Below are 24,648 nucleotides of genomic sequence, written 5' to 3' on the forward strand. Positions count from 1 at the left end.
CAGATTGTACAGTAAGTTAGATTAGCGCACTCGTGTTGTGGTGTGTAGCAGAAAGCAGGCAGGTGACAGCGGTAGTTAGGTAGGGTGGTCCGATATTGTGCATACACATCAGATTGTACAGTAAGTTAGATTAGCGCACTCGTGTTGTGGTGTGTAGCAGAAAGCAGGCAGGTGACAGCGGTAGTTAGGTAGGGAGGTCCGATATTGTGCATACACATCAGATTGTACAGTAAGTTAGATTAGCGCACTCGTGTTGTGGTGTGTAGCAGAAAGCAGGCAGGTGACAGCGGTAGTTAGGTAGGGTGGTCCGATATTGTGCATACACATCAGATTGTACAGTAAGTTAGATTAGCGCACTCGTGTTGTGGTGTGTAGCAGAAAGCAGGCAGGTGACAGCGGTAGTTAGGTAGTAGGGTGGTCCGATATTGTGCATACACATCAGATTGTACAGTAAGTTAGATTAGCGCACTCGTGTTTGTGGTGTGTAGCAGAAAGCAGGCAGGTGACAGCGGTAGTTAGTAGGGTGGTACGATATTGTGCATACACATCAGATTGTACAGTAAGTTAGATTAGCGCACTCGTGTTGTGGTGTGTAGCAGAAAGCAGGCAGGTGACAGCGGTAGTTAGGTAGGGTGGTACGATATTGTGCATACACATCAGATTGTACAGTAAGTTAGATTAGCGCACTCGTGTTGTGGTGTGTAGCAGAAAGCAGGCAGGTGACAGCGGTAGTTAGGTAGGGTGGTCCGATATTGTGCATACACATCAGATTGTACAGTAAGTTAGATTAGCGCACTCGTGTTGTGGTGTGTGCAGGTGACAGCAGGGTGGTGTATTGTGTCAGATTGTACAGTAAGTTAGATTAGCGCACTGGTACGTATGCAGTACTACTATCAGATTGTACAGTAGTTAGTACTTAGCTGTAGTACGATAGCGCACTCGTGTTGTGGTGTGTAGCAGAAAGCAGGCAGGTGACAGCGGTAGATAGTAGGGTGGTCTGATATTGTGCACCCACAATATGTGGTGTGCGGTGACCCCCAGATGATACGTGGGGCTAAATATAGTGAAGCCCTTGAAGTAGGTACTCTTGAAGCGAGCTATTGATACCGTGTGCTGTGCTTCCTTCCACTGTCTGTTTTGTTTGGACGGAAGACCGTTTATTTTCGAGGAAGTTAATGGTGAATTTTTCACGTTTGCTAAATATGATGCTGTTTTCTTAATTTATTGATATTAGGATACGGTAAGTCTGCAATTTTTTATAATGAGTTTTATTACTAAAATGATTGAGCTCCAAAATAATAATCAAGATTAATGAATGACATTAAATGGCCATTGGACTAACTTGTTTTAAAATACGTGTGCTATGTCAAGTATATTAATAATAGTGCTTATCCAATGATGTCTTTCATGTGAATTCTATATATTCTAACCAATAACTAATATAATGTTACAAATATATAAAATATAAATATAAATTAGTATTATAACTACAGGTTTGGAAGGCGCAATGGTTCAGTATACGTAGCACGCTGTATTAGTAATAGCACGTTTCTTTTTCAATTAAATACTTTATTTGCTGGAACAACAGCATTCGCTTATATTTGCATAATTTAAAATTGTAAAATATATAGTATTTTATAGCCAAAATATAACTTTCCCTGTTTTTCGATTTTTAATATGCTCAGGAATAAATAATTTTTTGAAACTGAATTTTGTATGTAATATTGTAGTTTATTGTATAACATTGTCGTGGTGTATTACACTCATTTTGTTTCTTCTGATTTTGACGTGACATTATTTGAATTTCTTTAGTATTTGTATTTGCTAAGTCATGAGAGCGAAAGAGTTTTTGTTCTACATACTGAACGGTCAGTACCGACTCTTACTTATAGTTTTTGTGGGCTGAGGCGACGCCGGAAGATGATTAACGTCAAGTGAAGAGGATGAAACTTAGTTGGAAGTACAGTAAGTGATTGAGAGTGGTCCTTAATTTAACTTCCAGTTGAATTCGTATTAACGCAACCAAAGGCAAGATTGACAAGCATTTTATACTCTCTCCTACTCTCCTGTGAACTTCACAACAAGGGCCGAAAATATCATTCGTTTCAGAAATAAACAATTTTTGTACCACATTAATTGACCCCACACCTGACGAAGAGGGTAGATTTCAATCCTCAAACGTAATGTTATAATTTTGTAACACATAGCGATGTACGTAATGCTGCCATTCATTATCCTTCCAAACCTTCCTTCGTCAATTACAAATTTTAAACAAAGATATTTTTTGTCACATAAATATTGAAGAACCTATTGGTTCATTATTTCCACACGGTGGAAAAAGTAATTTTTGTCGCTTTTTAACTATGTACAATAATGTGTGTAGGTTGTGATTTATTTATGTGTAAGCTGTGTGGTGAAACGTGTATATGAATTAAACTCAAGAAGTATTGTTTATGAAACACTGTATTATAACTGTAATTGTAGAATAAAATTAGAAGTACGGACAAAATGTTATTTTTGATTCAAAACAAAACTGTTCGATTTGATGGAGGGCTAAAAACAAGGTTTCAGTTGGTAGTGAGTAATCTTTAGCTTGTGAGTAATATAAACAATGTAAAAATGTCCACATAAGTGAAATAACAAATAACAATTCTAACCGGTAACAATGGAGTTTAATTTGCGTTATAAATCAGTTCACAAATAGAACAACAGTTTATGATCAGGGTTTCAATAAGCCAGGCTCAGGAAGAGCTCATAGGAGGTTGATAGGGAGATCGTTTGAACAGCTGGTTGTTCTTCCCACAATTTGATATCGTGGGGGGGATATATTTTTCTCGAGCTATCTGAATCATAATAATTGAATACAAGTATTTGCTACTTTAGTTGTGTATATAGATTGAAGTCTTCATATCTCAAATATTTAGTATATAATCTAATACTGTGTTTTTAATATTAATAAACTATTAAAGAACTATTGTTTCAGTTTTGTATCGTTTCAAACATTATAAAAAGTTATCATATACAAATTGTTCAATTTGGTAATTAATTTTATGTATGTAGACTATAAATTAAAAAAAAACTCTTCCTGAATCAAAATTGATTCTTATTTAAACAAAATTGAACACAATCCCTCATATCCAAACGTATATTTATCATACCAATGGAATCTATTCTAATTATTTCAAAATACTAATTAATTTTTGTAGATCCACAACTAACAAGACAATGAGCTACAAACAACCAATTGACTTGATTTGGTAACATTTTGTTCTCTCTGAAAATGTTCTAATTTTGAAACGTTTTGTACTCTTTTCCAAGAGTTGTAGTTAGAAAACCTAACAGTATTGCATAAATTAACACATTTACTGTTTTCATACGGTTTTGTGTAATATAATAAAAAACTTACGGCTCCGTTTACAGTTGTATCTTATTACCGCAAAGGTTAAAATACAGCAGTAATTATCAATTTGTTGACAAGAAAAAACAAAACAAAAAAACCCAGTTTAAATGCCGAAACACCTCCCGTGGAGCGGGGGGGGGAGCTAGCTGACGCCTTACCCTTCAAAGCCTTACCCTTTAAGGACTAAGGGACACATGTGTCCCCAGAATAAATAATTTTTTTGTATATGCCAGTCAAGTTAATATTCATAAATATTAATTATTATTGATTCAAAAAGCTTAGAACTACATTTAAAAAATATTCCCACTGTAAAACAAAGTCTTCTTTGTCATATCTAATTATAATCATAATCATAAAAATATCTAATTATGCAATATAATTATAAATGTGTTTCTTAGTTTTATTATTTTTGCACAAACATTCTTAATGCAAATTTTGATGAATTGCCTGATGTATTATCATAATACAACATGACTAATATATTTAGAAAGAAAATCTGATAATATTATTTTTTATTTGCTCATAATTATACTTTTTTTCGTTGGGACATATATGTCCCTATGGACTGTGAGGGAAATAGGTTGGCTAGCCTTATTGAGAACAGCTGACTACAGTTTCCTTCAGTTTGGCAAATTAGATTTTGAGGTTATGCCATTTTATTCTTCTTACTAGTTAGTTAGGGTATTGAATTGAAGTTTGTGAGATGGATTCTGTTAGTCAACGTTTATTTTACATAAAACAATATGAAAGAGCTCAAAAGCTGTTACATCTCTTGAGTACCGACAAATGATAGCACGAGGTCTAAATTGGTGACTACACAAATAGAATGCGTTTTACTTCCCCAATACTCCATTGTCAAGGAAATCTAAAATTAGACCCTCATTGAAGCCAGAACATATCATGAAAAAGACAAATATCAGACGTCGATGTGTTGAATGTACCAAGAACAAAGTAGAAACCCAAACAAACTGTATATGTGTAATAAGTCAAGTTCATTTATGCTTTATCAATGAAAGAAACTGCTTTGAACAGTTTCACTAATCAACATAAGAACAATGTTCTATTGTTATTTTTTATAATAAACTGACACGTTTTCGAACATGTATATTGATAAGTAAGCTTTGTAATTTCATAATTTTGTAAATGAAACAACTTTTTATTAAATAATATTTTCTTCAATCACCTAAATAAACCTACAAAGACTTGTAAATTTACAGAAATATAGTGAACTACTCAATTTACTAGGTTTTACTACAGTCCGCTTGGGACAAATATATGCCATTGCAGTATCTTTGTCAAGTTCCGTTACCGTCCGTAGGGACACATTTGTCCCATGCCATATATAATAAACTAGGTGTACTAATTATTTTAAATACAAATAAATAGTTTAGTTACATAACTGCAATATGTTTTACAAGAATAAAAACTTTTTTTTCATGCCACATTTCTTATGGTCCTTAAAGGGTAACATGCGTAGGCGACAGACTATGTATACCAAACATGCGAGTGTAGGGACGGCAGTTGAAGGTTTAATTTAGTTTGATTTTTTGAAACAAATAATTTAAATAAGAATATACAATAATATCGTAATACAAGTACATTTGTAATTTTAATTGTGATAAATGTACGAGATACCAAGGCAATTCACATCGATTTAAACCAACTGTCATAGATTTGTTCGGGCAGAGGGAGGGAGGGTTATGCATTTATATATAAGATAATCACGTAAAAAAAGTATTTAATAAGTGAAGTTGAACAAGAATGATGTGGTAGTCCTTATTAGTATATAAGAAGAAAATTGTTGTGTATACCTTATATTATATGAAACTATAAAATATTAAAGCTTCACGACTTATGTCACAGAACAAAAACACAATTCGAGTCCAGACGTCTCACAGTACAGCGTGTTTATGGGCTACTGAACAAAAATCTCATGCACATAATTTACTTCAAATAACGTAGCTACGGTAGGAGGGGTTGATTCAATTGAATTTTTAGTTTAGCTCCAGTTCACATTCTTTTTATTGCAGCGTTTAATATATGACGCTGTCTCAGACTTGACTCCTGGAATCTCTGGAATCTAGAGTCATGTTAGTCTGAAGAGATCCAATGAAAGTTGACGACGAAGAAGCTCAAAACGAAACATTTACATCGTTTCGACATCAGATAGGTGAACTAGTAGTCTCATTGTCTCATCAATTGTGTACCTGATGAGACTACCACTTCACGTCATAGAGTTAAGTTTGCAAACATTTGTATGTTTGAGTTAAAACAGTTAATTTTAGTTATGTTCAAGTTCAAGTTCAAACTTATGTATGTGGCCGTCATGGGACGTTCATTATTTAAACTTAAAGAACCATTATTTGTAAATGTAAAAAGTAAGAAATTAAAAGTTAAATGTGATTAACTTCATGTTGGCGTTTTAATCCCAAATTTAGAAAAAAATAACATAGTGAAAGATGTTCTGCCATGCGCCTTTTCTTAGTTTTATAGTGACATGATTCAAAATCTCAGAGTCCTTCCTCGAAGATGGCTAGTGGATGTTTTCTCTTCTATAGCTGCTGCAGCCATGAGCTATATATGAGTACCTTGATTCAGAATGCTGCCGCTTCTGCCCACAGTCTTCCACTGTCAATTGTCCATGTTAAAACCCCTGTCACAATTTTTTCGGGAAGTTTGCTTGAATATCTTTCTAAGTTGAAAAATTTATATATTCCGTGATAAATTATCTTTTTGGATCAATGTGTTCTTTTGAAAACCAAATTTTTGCAAAATAGTAATTCTGAATAAAAGTATCAGAATCAGAAGAACGTTATGTAATTAGTAAAGTTGCAAAGAGAAGCAGATTAACGCGTTGTCAAACTGTGCAGGAGTGATGGTTCAATCATTGAATATATTAATTAGTAAAGGTTATTTTATGTTTTTTTTTAATGCTTACTCAAAGTTTAATTACCTGTAACCACGTATTAAAATTTTTGATCTTTGTAATCAAGTACGTCTCATTTCTTTATTCATAGTTAATTTATTCTATAACGTATGTAACTATAATTACTTCCCTTTGTCTTCAACATACATTTCTATAATTTGAAAAATCCTGTGCCATTCACAAAAGATAATGCAATAATTTTGAGACAACGTCTTCGGTACCGATAAGCTGTCAACTATTATCTACAAATCCTGAACTTTCTACAGTTAACTGAGGTGTACCGCTCACAAACAAGGAAAACTATCCTATGTTTAGTCGTCTTCTATTTACCGATATGATATCCTAAGTTATAATATATATTTTTAATATCCATTTTAATCCATTGGTCGCTGCGCCGTGCGTCTCACTAAAGTTAATAACCATAAGCATTGAATACAATTCGCTAGTGTTAGATCCCGTTAATAGTAGTACCGGTACTGGGCGTGTCTGTTGGATCGCGCTATTAACAGTGATTCCTATGAGATTTCTGTGGTCAGTGTTGATCCGTTTTACTCGTATGTTTATAAATCAAAACCATATAAATAAGTATATAGCTATGCTTCATAATTATTTCAATTATTGTAGCCTATGTGTCATTCACTGTCTTGTTGTGTATTTAGTGTTTAGAAATGTTATCATGTATCAGATAACCCATATCTGATAAGTGCCTATAACAGGATGTATGTTATGAAAAGTAGCAAATTTTATTTCATTGAAGTTTATTATCTCAAGAAGAACTAAATTAAAAACAAATACGCTGTGCCTATTTTGTGAACAATGAGCATCCAATGCGTTTGTGATATAAACATGGTTTGAAACAAACAACATCAAAATTAACTGCTGGTATTCTTAAAATGAGGAAAAAAAACAACAATAGTGTTAACGATTTTTGAATAACACGGCTTCAATACGTGCTGAAGGTGAGGAATATGTTACATACGGTTACGTTTTTAATAATGCGAAACCATGAAATTTTTTTAGTTTATAACGTTGAAAAAACAAATAAATTAGCTTATTTCAATTAACTGGAATATAGAAAGCAACAATTCTGCCACGCCATAATATAATCTGTTGTTTGAAGAAGTTTGTTGAAGCACCAATGCTTGTTACATCATCATCCATGCCGACTCCAAAAGTTTTGCTGTTTAACTTTGTTAAGCACGGTGCCAAGTGAAGAAGCCATTCGAGAATTTGGACACGATTGTTCTTGCAAAAATTAAGAAAGGGTTATAGTGTAATACGTTCTGACTCCATGTTATGTATATACATATCTGTTATTAAATATACATGTATTTCTCAAAAAACCACTCTCAATAAATATAAAAAATATAAATATAAATAAAAAATAAAGTTAATATTCATTATTAACTTTATCCTTATCCTTGATTCGCTACGTATATATAACAAGTGGGCAAAGTATTATATAAAAATAAATTGAAAATGACTTTCTTTATTTCTAAATGGTGGCCATTGAAATCTGTAATTCGGAATAACAGAAAAATTGATATTTTTATGCCATACATTAAACCGCAGAATGGTCAGTAAAAATCGATAAATATACAGGGTGATTCATGAAGTTCTCCCCCCACTTCTACAGCACATTGTACTAGTAAAAATAATGAAAAAAAATGTTATATAAACATAGGTCCGAAAACGCTTCGTTAGCGAGTTACAGCTAGCGTAAGATTTCGCCTGAATTCCTGGGTAAAGAGTAAAAATAAAGCCATACTGAACTTTTAGAAAGGCTAATTAAGTAAGAAATATCATGGATTCTTATGTATTTTTACCTGATAAAGCTAATAAAATAGGTTTCAGAACTGTAACTTGTGTTATTTTTTTGAGGGATTCAGGGTTAAAATGCAAAAAAATATGGGGCACGAAACAATGTTTTTTTTTAAGTTTGATGTACAATAACTTTTGTTAAATTGGTAATAAATACATAAAATCAACAAACATTAATTGTAGAGAATTTAATTCTGAGAAAATTGATATAATCAAAGTCTGAAATAAAACAGAAATAAGTACCAAAAAATCGATTTTATTCAGTATAATACATTACTAGTTTTAAGCAAAAATTAATCAGGTTGGGCCAACCGTACGCACCTTTTTATAATAGATGTTCGAAAATGAGGCCCATCATTATCAATACATTTTGCAGCACATTTTGTGTATTGCTTTTGTTGCGTTTCTTAATTTTTTCAGGGACTTCCCCTGTATCTGCACAGCCGAATCCATAATACGGGCAATTAATTCATCACGAGAATTCACTTTTGTCTTGTATACAATATCTTTCATCCATCCCCAGATGCAATAATCCAATGGAGATAGATCTGGTGATCTTGGTGGCCAAGGGTGAGGCCCTCCACGACCAATCCAGTTGTCCAGGAAATTGATGATTTAAGTAAGCAGAAACGGCACGTGAAAAGTGGGGAGGTGCTCCGTCATGCTGGAAGTACAAATTTTGTCTGAGATGTAAAGGAACATTCTCTAACAGCTGCGGCAACTCTTCTTGAAGGAAATGCAAATAGAACTCAGCATTTAGGCGTCCAGGTAATATGAAAGGTCCAATCAGCCGATTGTGCAAAAGGCCACACCAGACATTGACGCTAAAATCGGTGTTTGAAAGTTCTGTTCCACTACCTCATGTGGATTGTCATCTGCCCATGAGTGTTCATTGTGCAAGTTATTGACACCATCCCGAGTGAATTGTGCCTCATCCGTAAACAAAATACGCTTGTAGAGTTGATTATTAATATTCAAAAAGTTGCAAAACTCTAAGCGAAGCGGACCATCTCCTAGCTGTAGAATGTTTGAACCTTTTGTTTATGAAACGGATAAAATTTGTTTCGATTAAGTGACCTCCACACCGTTGATTGCGAAACTCCTATCCGCCTAGAAATATGTCGTGTACTTACACCTGAACTGCGATGAACAGCATTAATAACAATATCATCATCAAGTTGGACAGCTCGTTCATAATTGGTTCTAGTACTTGGTAGTGATCCTGTTTCCCGAAGAGTACGAAAAGTTCCTGAAATTGTTTTTGGTATCTGGAATCCTCCTATTAGGGTAACGTAGTTTATATTCTTCTACAAGCAGCTCTAGCAATTTACCATTACAGTAACCCAAAATAAAAACCATATCAGCGTATTCCTCTGATGTAAATAAGTAAGGCATTTTTTCGCTGAATAAACAATCGAATTATAACTCACACAGAAAAATTGCATGTAATAACACGATTCACAGAACCCGATCTCCTGCTGTAGCTTGCAAAACACCACTAATACACAGTTCTAACGTAACAGTACAGAATACCATTGTTGATCAGCTGTTATTCGTGCGTTACCAACTTAGAAATTAATAAAAACAAAAAACTGCATTTCGATGATTAGTAAACAATAATGGGAAAATGTTTGCTTCATTTATTTTCGAACATTTGATGTAAAATTTTTATTTAAAAAAAATAATACAAGGTAATAAAACATGATATTTTTATTTACAAACAAATTTATTTAACAGTTAATCTTGTTTTCTCAATTTATCTCGTCATTAAGGAACAAACATTTTGTTTTTTGTTTTATTTTAACTAAATACCGTACGGTATTTCTTTACAGCTAGTAATGTATTATACTGAATAAAATTGATTTTTGGTACTTATTTTCTGTTTTTATTTTAGACTTTGATTATATCAATTTTCTCAGAATTAAATTCTCTACAATTAATGTTTGTTGATTTTATGTATTTATTACCAATTTAACAAAGTTATTGTACATCAAACTTAAAAAAACATTTGTTTCGTTGCCCCAATTTTTTGCATTTAACCCTGAATCCCTCAAAAACTACTACAGGTACAGTTCTGAAACCTATTTTATTAGCTTTATCAGGTAAAAATTACATAAGAATCCACGATATTTCTTACTTAATTAACCTTTCCAAAAGTTCAGTATGGCTTTTATTTTAACTCTTTACCCAGGAATTCAGGTGAAATCTTTCGCTAGCTGTAACTCGCTAACAAAGCGTTTTCGGACCTATGTTTATATAACATTTTTTCATTATTTTTTACTAGTACAATGTGCTGTAGAAGTGGGGGGAGAACTTCATGAATCACCCTGTATTGTTAAAGTAATGTGATTAAGAATAACGGAATAGCGCCAAAAGTAAGGATGATTATGTTCATACCAATAGACACCAGTGTAAATTTCGCAACAGTGGTGCTTTAATTTGCAGCATACTATGTGCCTAAATAATAACAGCTGAGTCTGACGTCATGCGATTTAATCATTGTTGTCACTAATAAATGATAGCGTGTGGCAATAATCAAGTAACTCGTCGAGCCTCTACTCGTGGTTTGCTTTCATGCGAATTTAATACTAAATTTTCTATGACCAATCGCGGCAAGTAATCACAACCACAAATTTACAAACGTAACAGTTGATGGCATAGACTTAGCAATTGCAACAACTATGGATCTCGATCGTAATTGTGTAATTCCGATCGTGTATTAACGATCATGCAATTTTTACAGCGATAACACGGAAAAATCTGTACAACGACGTACGATAAGTTCCTTGTACGATTGTGTTATAATAAGTAACCACTCCACAGTAGTACCAGAGAGAGCGTCGGTTACAATAAGTAATATAACAATTTATGGTGTATGTACTCGATAAAAACCAAGTACATATAGGTTACACTTTTCAGTTCAACCAAATTCTTTTGTGTAAGTAATCTCTAATTAAGTACTTTTTATTTAGAATTTCTATAAACAGACAGGTAAGCGTTTTAGAATATTCATATATTTTTCTTTATTTTGTATCAATATAACATTCTGGAATCGCTTGTCATGAACGTTTGTTGCGCAATTCATGGCATTCTGTACCCTGTTTATAAAAAAATCATGCTTTTGTGTTGTGTATAATACGATCATAGTTAGGCAAATCCTCTAATTGTTTTCCTTTTTCAACATTGTTTGCTTAGTTGATTATTTTTGTACGATATTTCCACGAGCATAGCTTTCTTTGCAATTATATTATAATTATTATATATATATATATATATATATATATATATATATATATATATATATATATATATATATATATATAAATGAATGATTGTATATATGTCCTTTATAGAATCGTACACTATGTGACAGATCATTATGAAAATTTGTAAGTATATGTATTTTTCCACGGAGAAGGTTTATACGCTTTGCCCATTGATGTAACTCGCCACCAGACGGCTCTGCAAGGGATCAACGTTTTCAAATCGCCTGCACATTATAAACTGCAATTACGAGACAGTTAATTATATTAAATAGCCAAACTCTATTGGAAGGCGCTAAGTTATGGTGTATATTTGTCTTTGAAATACATTTTTTGTTGGACTTAACGGTTGAGTGTTAGACCAATTTATAATAAAGTACATGTACGTGTACAATGGCTATAAACATACACTTTTATCAGATTTTCTTGATAGTAGTAACAAGACAAACTCTACATCGGCATTGGAAATATAATTCAGCGAAAACAGCTAGTTTACTATAAAATGTAGTTCCGTTTATATTGTCAGAGCGAAAATTCATACTTATTCGTGTTACTGCGATGCTGTCTGTTGTCTATGCCAGTGCTGACAACCACGGTGTACAGAAGATTTGCATTTTTCTCTTTTGTGATAATGAACTTACGATATAACCGTTACTGAAACCTTGTTCTGCATTACACACATAAAGTATAGCGAACTCGTTTGCTGCATATAACTGCGAGTACTGGCATTTAAAGGGCGCAACACTTAGGTATCATTGGCTGGAAAGACACTCGGTGGTAGTGAGATATTATCGTTTGACGTCGTCTTTCGGTCACATTCTTTTATCGCTGGTCGACCACAGTCCCCGCTTGTGTCGTCGCCTCTAACTATTCGAACCGAAAATCCGCGACCGAAAGTCGGCAGCAGAAAAGCTTGACTATCAGGACCTACGTTATCGGTCGGTGCATACAATACGAGCTAAAGTTCCGCGCCGACGGACGCGTTAACAGGTGGAGAGGCAGAAATAATGCCAAAACATAACAAGTCGAAGGTGATTATGGTCGATACAGAGAAAGAAACGGCATTTTCCGGACATTTGCCATCGTTCAGTGATACAAAAATCAGTAACACAACGCTTTGAGATCTGCAATCTGATCTCTTCTTCGGGTAATTAACTAACCTAACACATAATTACAAACTAGGTTAAAATAAACAAAATTAGTGTTTGTTTTTTTAAGTGCGTGTTTTAAAGTTGGTGAAGTTGACACACAACATGGTGGTTGTGATTCCTAACTTACGTGTGTCACAACGCTCTGGTGTGGTTTGTTTATTTTAACCTAGTTTATAATTATGTAGTTAGGTTAGTTATTTACCTGAAGAAGACATCAGATTGCAGGTCTCGAATCTTTGTGTTACTGTTTTTTGTATCATTTAACGATGGCAAATGTCCGGAAAAAATCCTGTTTCCTTCAAAATCCTCCCATCGTCAAAAATAAACTTCAAACAAAGGATAAAATGAAGTTATGGTCGAATGGTTGAAGATAAAAACTATCACATCATGTGCAAATGCAATGCACCGACACAAACAATTTCTTTCCTCGTCCATTGTGATACGACATTTTGACTTCTAAAAAATGGATGTGCGTTTCGTCTGTCTAAAAACGCTCGTATAGTTCGATACGCTGAAAATCGGGTAATATAATCTGCTCGTATAGTCACGTCAATGCGGCCGGGCAGAATAGACTATGCCGGTTTTCGGTCCGTATAGTTAGGCCCATAGAATCTACCGCAGACGTTTTATGCTGCTTTGCACGAAAAATTTCTCAATGTGAAATATATGACACTGATATTCAGCGACATGGTGTTCAGTTCAACCAGAAAACTTGATTTTATTTGGAACTACGTGTTTTAAAAAAAACCTTTTGGAAATATTTATTGTTAGAATTACTTGAACTTATGAGCCGAAATATAAAAAAACCTTTTAGATTTGTATATAAGGACCAATGCATTGGGTGTCGATGAAATTGGTAACAAGGATAGCCTGGAGGCCGCTATTTCTTCAATGAGTCACTCACAGCATCTGTGACCTTCCGGCCCGGGTTGGTGGGTCATGGTCAAGGTATGATGAGGTCTTCCTAGGCCGGAGTCATATTGTTTGTGTCATATATCTCTTCCTGGCCGATTTCGTCCTTATTGCCTACGAATTTTAATAGCTTATACACGTTTTACATTCTGAAACTATTTTTGTGTCAAGGAATGTACAATCTATAACTGCTACTTTGACACTGTATACAACATGTACACAGTTAACTACATTTGAATAGAATATTCTGCTGCGTCTGCACCGAGATTGTCAGCCGAACACGAACAGGTGTTGGTCTCAACAAGTTTGTCGATAAAGGCTGAGTGAATGATGTAGTTACAGTTGGCGGCGGCGGCGGATAGAGTGTTAGTGAGCGAGATATCGCCCCTTCCCGCTTCCCTACTGCGTCCTGCAACTAACTTAGGTGCGAGCGCGAGTTTCTGTTTGTGTTTCCCTTGCAATGTTTCGTTCTGCCCATTTCTGTTTGTTAAATGAATCACCTCCCATCGTCTGACTTTGTTATACTGATATATTTGTTCAACACGAAGCGGTTAGAAGTTTGTGTTTCTCACTTTTATTGGTTTTCCACGTGGAACAATGTATAGTTAGTACAAAACTTTTGATTGTTCAATTGTTTTTTATTGTTTCTATAATAGGTATTCTCGTTAATTTTATTTTACAATGTTGTATAGAATGAGTATTAAATTGAAAGTTATAAGTAATGTGTTTAAACAATATGCGATAGTACAAAGGTTGTAATACATAAGTAAAGATTCGTTGTACATAAGTAAAAGTTTAAATTTTTCATTCTTTATTCATTAAGAAACTAGTAAAATTATATAATTTATAGACAACTCAGATTAAACGTACCCAATGAAAATGTACTTCTAGATCTGTTTGTAATTCTGCTATTCACAATCGTTAGTCTTAAAGTATCCTGTAGATAAAATATTCCATCACTGAATAAAATTAAACAGAACTGAAATTAAAAAAATTACTGTAATAATAAACTATCGAATGTCACAAATAACAAATTTTCCATCATCTGTTATGTATAATATTTGTAACTTTCAATAAAAAAATTAAATTTAAAATTAGTTGATGTGCCACTTCGACATTCCTGGAAGTTATTAGGTTCAGACTTTTGTTCTAAATGACAAATTCCTTTTAGGTTGAATCACTTTTCAAAACGAATTTAGTTATGTTGAACCACATGTGCATATAAACAGTTTCTCAGAATTTTGGTGAATAATTCTTACTCATAAAAGAGTGACTGTCTGCCAATATAATTTTGAGACAAAAGTTACATATATTATACATACACATGTTTGACTGAGAACTCTACTAAAGTCTGTGTACTGTTACAGATGAGTGCGGGGAGGAGAGTGACGAGGACGTGATCACAGACTACCTGGCCCCCATGGAGGCCCCGCCAGTGCCCACCAACCCCTCACCACTCGTCCCCATCATCAGCGTCACCCCCCACTCACCTGCCGGAAAGAACTACCCAGTATTAGGTGAGTGACAGCACTTCAAACTGCTAGCATTACTTGTTTATTGGATTAGTTGATCCTCATGGGGACCTTCCAGTTCTTCCCACTCCTCTCCACTCTCATATGGGCAAACATTGCTCGATATTTATTAGATTTTTCAAATTCCTACAATTACACAGCCTTGACTACTAAGGTGTTCGGTGAAGAGACCCCCCCCCCCCCTCCCCCGTGTTTACCATTCCTCCTCACCACTCACCACTCATCACCAATATCACTGTCACTCCCCACCATGTCACCACATCTCCAGCAACCGATAACTTCACACTCCTCACTCCTATTATAATTTTATATTATAATATATATAATTTAAACTCATACTGTATAACACCAACAGTCTCAAGAGATTATTTGGCTGGTTAGTGAAAAGTGAAAATTATAATAGGAGTGAGGAGTGTGAAGTTATCGGTTGCTGTGTTGTTATTTTTATTATACCTTTTTGAAAACGGCAAAGTCGAAATATTAAAGGAACTTTATATCAAGGTCTAATAATTGTTATATATATATATATATATATATACATTCTATTTAGTTTTTTATGGATAAAGATGGAGAGATGAAACTCAGGATACCTTTCTAGGATATAGAAGTGAACTTTTTAAGTCACTGTTACAACTTTGTCCATTTCTCCAAAATGGGTTTTAGGGAGGGCGGCTCAAAATGTTTAAATGTAAAGACCCATTAAGTTACACCTCATTTGAAAGGTCTTGATAAAAGAAGAAAAGCAGTGGGAACTAGAGCTTTCTATCTCAACCCAGTACAAAATGGGCTTATGGCCAGCTAAATATACGAGGTCTGTCCGAAAACTATCCGACCTGCATTTATATCTTTGTGCCAAAGCGGCCTCTGCGAGGTATAAGCTTAACTAGTAGTTCCTCACAAACTACCTGAATGCTGTATTTTCTGGCCTTGGGTTGCACGCAGCATGTGTTTATGTGTCACATGTTTTTCTGTTTGTCGCATTTGTGTACTGTTGAAAATGACAGAAAGAACTGATCAATGAATTTGCATCAAGTTTTGCTTAAATCTTGGAAAGAGTTGTATGGAGACAATTGAAATTATATAGAAGGCCTTTCTTTGGGGATGAAAGTATGGGCACAACGTAAATAAAAGAATGGAAAAGGCGGTTTAAAAAGGCCATATATCTTTTAATAGTTTGACCTTTGTTTTGGCTGACCTTCACTGACAACAACACCAGATAACATCGAGCGCATACGACTTTCGATTGAAGGTGATCGTCAGTTGACTGTTCATGAACTAGAAAATGATCTCGGAATACCAAAAACTTCTGTTTGGGAAATTTTGAATAAGATTTTGGGAATTACTCACATGTGTGCAAAATTTATTCCAAAATTACTCACGACCAAGCAGAAAAACCTTTGCTGTGAAATCTCATGAGTTTATGGTTGCGATCTTGAAACTAAAGAATAATCTTCACAGTGAAAGAGTCCAGGTGAGCCACGGTCAAACAAAACCGTGGTTCTGGTCAAGCGGTGACTGGCTTCTCCAGGATAACATGCCAGTAATTCATAAAATCTTGTGCAGCAATTTTTGGCCAAACACAAGACTGTACAGCTTCGCCAGTCTCTGTACAGTCCTGATATAGCTCCCTGCGACTTTTGGATGTTCCCAAAATGAAAAATGGCGCTTAAAGGAAAGCGGTTCTAGAACATCAAGACGATTCAAAGTAATGTGACAGGAGGGTTGAAGGTTATTCCAAAATCTATGTTTGAGGACTAATTTAAGATGTGGAAGCACCACTGGAAGCATGTGGTTCAATCAAATGGGGACTACTTCGAAGGATGCCATGGCCCAGATGACAAGGAATAGCAATAATCCGAAGATATATACACAGGTTAGATTTTTTTCAGGCAGACCTCGTATGTATATAATACAGAGAGTTCAATGTATTGCAATAGCTTTGTAAATTGTATTGTTTTCTATTATAATGTTGAAATAGTATACATAAAATATAGGACCTAAGAAATATTTGATAAATTATCAACTTTTAACTGCTCAGGAGATTGGCCCTTTAGGAGATGATATAAAATCTCAGATGTAAGCAAAGATATAGTTGCATATCTATTTAAAGGTCTTAATATAAAAAAATAGACTATATAACAATTGAAATTTTTCAAAATGTATTATACATTTTATAACATATAGCGATGGCAAATGTCCGAAATCCAATTGCCCGATATAATTTTTCCTTCAAATCTTCTATCGTCAATAACAAACGTAATTGAATCATTAAAAGTTTATTAATGTAATAATTTTAAAAAACATCATTTTTTACGTCAGAGTTGTAAAAAATTCAGTATAATATAATTTTTTTAATCGTGTCTGCAAACGTGCATCTAAAAGTATATTCACTTTTTGTATATAATAGATCTAAAGTCCAAATGTAATACATGTTACATACGCTAATGTAATTAATGTTTCTGTAATATAATATAGTAAAAATAAGATAGCATTGCGATATTGCTTCCCAACCAAATAATGTTCAGTTAATAAGTGAAGGGCATTTTTGCATGCAATCAAAACTAAATCTATAATATATCCTCTCCTTTCTGTCTCTATACTTACATTTATATTTATTTATTTAGTTATATTATATATAGTATAAAATTTTATACTAATTTCGTATGTGATAATATCTTATAATCCATTTGACTAATATATTCATTCTCAAAATGCAAAAATGGAAACTGATTTGATCCTACTATGTCAAATAATTAATGGATAGATCTGTTGCTCAAAATAAATCAATGCAAACATAGGGAATAACCTGAATAACAACTTGCAACTTTGAAACTTGCAGTCAAACTTAATAGTTCAAATTCTATTCAAGTATCTACTTACACAAATATAGTTCTATGTGGTATGAAATCTGTATTTGTTTTACTTATTATTGATTTAAAGTTAATTGTTTAAAATCAATTACATTGAACACATCACAGAATAATCTAATAATGCACATGCTCAGATAGATATTTTAGGGAGGATAAGGTATATCAGAAAGTATCCTTTGTTTTTGGTTACTTCTAATGAACTATATAACTTAGACATTATTACTAACACTGAATAAAGAGGACAAAATAAGTTGCTTTGCTGTATTTAGGGGACTAAATGCATCTAGAGTTTCAAATAAACTACTGGTTTTGTGGTAGTAAAACGAAACTAAAGTATTATACAATCTAAATTACACTATTGAGAAAGTTTATTGTTTTTAGTTTCTGAAACGAGAGAAATGATGGGAGGTCTGTTTCTTTAAAGAAGAGGCAGGAATATTAACTGTTCAAGCACTCTGCAAACAATTCACAATTTATTTACAATTCATATATGTTTGCACAGTAGTTCATCTGAAATCTTTGTCTTTCCATACAATAAATACATAGTGTTTGATATTTTATACAATTTATTATTATGTAAATTTTTCATAGTGTACATGCTGATAGAAAGATCGATATAATTCATTAGGAAGTGTAGTACTTGTACAAACAGCTGATGTATTTACAAATTTTGTATCTCATAAATACATTTTTAATACAGGATATACTCTATATGCTGATCAATTTTGTTATAAATATTCTGATGGAATTTTGATATTGTTATCTGGACTATCAGTTCAGACAAATTTATGTTATTTGGAAGGAATAACTTGTTAGTAACAATTTTTATTTGTTATATGTGCAGCATGCAACATTTACTACGTCTTTAATTTTGTCTATTTTTGAAAAGAAACATAAATATAGTTAGCTTTGCTTTGTGAATTGCATATTTAATTTTTTAATGTTTAATGTTGAATAAAAACACGAATTGGCATAATTAAGTAACTAAATATTATTTGCAAAAATACCAAACCATTTTGTTTTAAATTACAAGACATGTTTTAGGTTCAAACTAAACATTTTTTAAATAATAAGTTACACTTAAATAAGTGAACAAGATGAAAGAATTGTATTGTGTGAATTTGTAATATTATTTATATAGAGTGAATATTTGTTATAATACAAAAAATATACTCTTATGGTCAGTATTAAACTTTCCATGGAAGTTTTTCTAAATTATTGCAAAATTCCATTTTGCTTGGCCACTGTTAGAAGGATATATATATATATATATATATATATATATATATATATATATATATATATATATATACTGTATATATATAGTAAAAGCTTGGCATTTTTCAGATTTAACTTTGTACCTTGTGAAAAAATGTTTGACATTAAAAAATTTAGTTTCTATTTGATCTTGGTTGGATTTACTTCAAATGATGATGAAGATAGTTTAAAGTTATCGATAATTTTGCAGCTTGCTGTCAAAGGCCACCCACCACAATTAATAATTGAGTTCCGAGAATGATCAGAGTGACTGGAAATTAGCTTTTGATGTTCCAACGTTCTCAGTTTATAATAATCCTTCAATCCTGGGCAGCCATTAATCGTGAAATCTAAACATTTTGAAGTGTGTGTCTGCTAAATCTTGCTTTGTTATTAAACCATCTTGGCTTGTTAGACACTATTATTGCTTTGTTGGTTAAAGGAAAAGCTGTGTTGAAATAATAAATGAAAGAGTCTGAAACTTTAATGAACTTCTTTTCAGGATCTGTTTCACTGTAAACACTTTGTCCTTGTTTTGCAATATTTTTACGGAAATGTTATTGGTTTTCTTATTAAACAATTTTTTTATATTTTTTAATGTTCAGTAGACATGTTTACTTGTACAAAGCTACTAATGAAAAGTTTTCTTTGTCGGACAAATTATTTTTAAACCATTGACGTGAAATTTTTAATATTTACAAAAATGATACCCATATAAGATACTTGGTTGAAGCACACAGAGTTGTCAGCATTTAGCACTCTTAAGTTCGAAATAAAACATCCAAATAAGTATAAATTGTGGAGGGAATCAGGCTCTCGTTAAAAATATCAAAGCCATTGAAATATATTAAAACTTGTTATTTAATTTCATTTTAAAATAATGTCCCTTTTTGTAATTATTACTACCATTGTAGGTTGTTAGCCATATAATTTAAAGCATTACTATTAAAAACTGTAATTCCTCCCAATATTTGACAATAAGTGGTTGATAGCTCCACCTCAGAATAAAAGTATTTTCATTCATTCATAATAAAAATGTTAAATTATTATTTATGCAAGATTTATCTTGACTTGTCACTTTTTCTTCATAACGAATCAAAATATTCTTTTTAAATGTTTTGTGAGTGACACATTTAGGATAATCTGAGGTAAAATTAACTAACCCCACACCAAGAAATACATGCAAGAATTAATATTTTTATTGTGTTTTAAGGATCTTTGGAATAAAAATTAAGGCGTTTATCTAAATTCGGTAGAATACTTCTGTAATACACACAGTTATTTGTTACAGTGGTGTTATCAGAATACTACTGACAAATCTTAAGCTCCGTACCAAATACATTTCCAACACATATTGGAAGGTAATTTTGTACACCCAAATCTTTTATATTGTTTTGAAGAATTGTTTTAACACATATTCAGTGGACCGCTACGCTCCCAAGGGGATAAGGGATGTCTTGCAACGAGTCAGAGGAAAAGTTTTAATTGGACTTAACTGATATCCTTGTATAAAAATCTTATCTTATTCAACACATAATAAATTATTTTTAAGTTTATATATATATAATATATATATATATATATATATATATATATATATATATATATATATACATATATATATATAAACTACCTAGTGTACTTAGGTAAACTTAATGACACAATAGGTAAGAAATGTCATGTAAGAGAGGGATTGTTATACACTTGATTAATTGAATAAATAAATTTTGAAATGTGACATTATAAAGGAATTACCTGTGAACTTGTACTTTAGATTCAGACAGGTATGAATTTGAGTTAATAAGACGAAGATAATAGGATAGTGGCAGAATCACTATATTGTCAGAAATTAAAGCTCATCAGTGAACAAATGTATTAATTAAATATTAAGGAATATTTTCAGACAAGCCAGGATTATGAAAGAATTTTGAATATGATTAGAGTGAAACCAAATTATCCATATCAAGTTATGCCTTTCACGTACCTACTCATCATCAATTAAACGTAAGTGGGGAGTTGAATAATATGTTAGCGTATGATATCATTGAATGGAATACAGACTATTGGTGGTTTTTCCTAAGAAATCTGTGAGATTCAATTATGTATAGATACTGGGAATATAAGAAAAGAATCATCAATGACCATGAAAAAAATTGTAGTATTAAAGCATTCCTTAGCAAAGGTATGAAGTAAAATTCCTGATGATAACAGAATTGACAGTTTCTTTTCTTTAATTACTCTAAAAAAAATTCTCAGAGTTGGTCTACACCACTTTCTAATGTAGGGGTAAAACTTTCCAATGTACTCATATACCTTTTCAACCCAACATACCAATGTTGGGATCTAACATGGAACTCTGAGCTGCCCTGCCTGTGATGTCTCTTCTGTATTCACTGTCTGAAGTCTCATGGCTGCCAGCTGATGATTGGTTAGGTAGTTTTTAACTCTCCTGAGCAGATAGGCTCTGGGATCCTAAAATGTATCACTAATGCCATCTAGCCCTGGAGCCTTCTTGTTCAAAATTGTTCTTGCATCCTTTTCTAAGTTTTCTTTTGTGAACAGGAGAACACTCCGAACTAGCACTGTATGCATTTCCGAGTCCCTCATGACATGAATTGGAAAGAGCATACTTACGTGTTTTACCTTTTAGTGTCCATCCATGTTGAGCTAGATACCAGAGATCCAAGCCTTTACATCCACAATCCTGTATCCCAGACTCTAAGGATCCACATCTTGTTGGAGCTCCTCCCACTTGAAGTGCCGGCTATTATTTATTGCATACTTAAGTTCTCTTCTTGTAAGCTTCTATTCCAAATGAACTTCAACATTAGCATTGTCCACTCTCATTTTTATCTTGGTAAGTATATGCTGACTCTGACATCTCCTGTGCAGACCGGTAATCTCACCCTTCCACCAGTATGCTGCTTTTCTCACGTGTGGTCTCTACTTCTTGAATATGGAGGCATTGTCGTCTCTTCGCAGAAAGACAATCCCTCATTTCAGAGGTCTCATATTAATCATCTGTGACTGTGACATGACCATAAATCATTCTTAAAGTCCTCCAGATTATCAACATTTGTCTGAAAGTCTTGTATATTCTTGTGGCAGTGAAGTTACAGCTCAAAAAAGTTAAATCAGCGTTCTCCTTTCTTGGATCTGGAGTTCATCCAATCAGTAGATCATGAAATCACCCCTGATTAATCTTTTTTTGGTAAGGCTGGCTGATGATGAGAAAGTCACTGTGTTTTCAACTGTGTTTGATTCAAAACAGCATCAGTTACTTGGCCCGTAGGGGGTTCACCTGTAAATTTTACATTATTGCATTGGCAAATTTTAACATGCGTGGTGCCTTGCCTAAAAATAGGAAAAGCTCTCATCACAAGCATATGTTTAAGTTTGGTAGGCTTCACGTTATTCTCCATGTAGAGAAACTACGTGGGACTTAAGTGGTTTAACATAGGTTCAGATCATATTTTATAGTATTCACAAATAATTTGAATTATCTGACTATACTTTTACACTAGGGGTGCACTACCTATCCCATAGTAAGTGCAAGTGTATACTATGGGGTCCTAAAATGTATCACTAATGCCATCTAGCCCTGGAACCTTCTTGTTCAAAATTGTTCTTGCATCTTTTCTAAGTTTTCTTTTGTGAACAGAAGAACACTCCGAACTAGCACTGTATGCATTTCCTTGACACCTACAAGTGTAGGTGCAAAGTAGAAATCATATGGAAAAACTGTATTTTTTAATTAGTAAAGACAATCTTGGTAAGCCATGCAAAATTTACGTCAAGTGTATAAGTTTTTAAATTATTTTTTTTATTCCTAATTATTATAAATGTAAAATAATAACTTTAATTATTTAGAACATTGTATTATATGGTTGTAAAGGAAAGTATGAATACATTGAAATTAAATGGTTCCTGTTTCATTCTCTCAGAAAACTGGTCTGAAACATTTTAGTTGTGTGTTCTCACAATTTAAACATCAGATAAACTATAGCAAGAATCTGGAATTGTTTCAGATGATAACCTTCAGCAACTCCATGAGATCCAGGAGAGTATACAGCAGATGAGAGATGTGACGGCCCAGGCCCTTAGTACACAGGTAGGGTTACTCTTCTTGGCTCTATTTTTAGTTATCTATCAATGGATACGTTTAAATATCAGTACAGTTTGTAACGTAAAAGTTATGTTAGAGATGTTCACGATGGTAAGAAGTTACAAAAAGTAGTATAACAACTTTGAAAATATACAAATTATATTTATTATATTTGCATTTTATTTATATTTTAATTTTCATGTTTGTTTAAAATAACAACATTTTATCAACCTTAAAGTATTTTCTGTTTTTTAATTTTGTATGAAATGATGTAAAAATAAATAATTTAAATAACAAGTATAGTTTTGTTACTAACCACTGTTTTATTATATTGTAACAACAGCTTGGATGATGAATTCAGCATCAACTTATATGTTTCTGCCACTTTTTTAGTCACATAATATACATATAGAAATTCATCCACAAGTTCATTCCCACTATATAAACAAGTAATACTGAGAGATGTAACATTCAGGTTATTAACACTATGATATGTCGTGCATAGCAAAATTAGCATAGACATTAAAATTCATCCACAAGTTCATTCCCACTATATAAACAAGTAATACTGAGAGATGTAACATTCAGGTTATTAACACTATGATATGTCGTGCATAGCAAAATTAGCATAGACATTAAAATTCATCCACAAGTTCATTCCCACTATATAAACAAGTTACACTGAGAGATGTAACATTCAGGTTATTAACACTATGATATGTCGTGCATAGCAAAAGTTAGCATAGACATTAAAATTCATCCACAAGTTCATTCCCACTATATAAACAAGTAATACTGAGAGATGTAACATTCAGGTTATTAACACTATGATATGTCGTGCATAGCAAAATTAGCATAGACATTAAAATTCATCCACAAGTTCATTCCCACTATATAAACAAGTAATACTGAGAGATGTAACATTCAGGTTATTAACACTATGATATGTCGTGCATAGCAAAATTATCATAGACATTAAAATTCATCCACAAGTTCATTCCCACTATATAAACAAGTAATACTGAGAGATGTAACATTCAGGTTATTAACACTATGATATGTCGTGCATAGCAAAATTATCATAGACATTAAAATTCATCCACAAGTTCATTCCCACTATATAAACAAGTAATACTGAGAGATGTAACATTCAGGTTATTAACACTATGATATGTCGTGCATAGCAAAATTATCATAGACATTAAAATTCATCCACAAGTTCATTCCCACTATATAAACAAGTAATACTGAGAGATGTAACATTCAGGTTATTAACACTATGATATGTCGTGCATAGCAAAATTATCATAGACATTAAAATTCATCCACAAGTTTATTCCCACTATATAAACAAGTAATACTGAGAGATGTAACATTCAGGTTATTAACACTATGATATGTCGTGCATAGC

At 33.0% G+C, this 24,648-nt stretch overlaps 1 protein-coding gene across 1 annotated transcript in view; it reads left to right on the plus strand.

Moving 5' to 3' along the window:
* The window catches only part of LOC124355176 (rho guanine nucleotide exchange factor 2), a 195,317-nt gene that overhangs the window by 61,711 nt on the left and 108,958 nt on the right, over positions 1 to 24,648 (plus strand). The window contains 2 exon segments of the mRNA XM_046806178.1: positions 14,841 to 14,990; positions 23,161 to 23,243. Coding sequence (XP_046662134.1) covers positions 14,841 to 14,990; positions 23,161 to 23,243 — 233 coding nt within the window.

The sequence above is a fragment of the Homalodisca vitripennis genome, chromosome 2 (genome assembly GCF_021130785.1).
Source record: "Homalodisca vitripennis isolate AUS2020 chromosome 2, UT_GWSS_2.1, whole genome shotgun sequence".
Lineage (NCBI taxonomy): Eukaryota > Metazoa > Arthropoda > Insecta > Hemiptera > Cicadellidae > Homalodisca > Homalodisca vitripennis.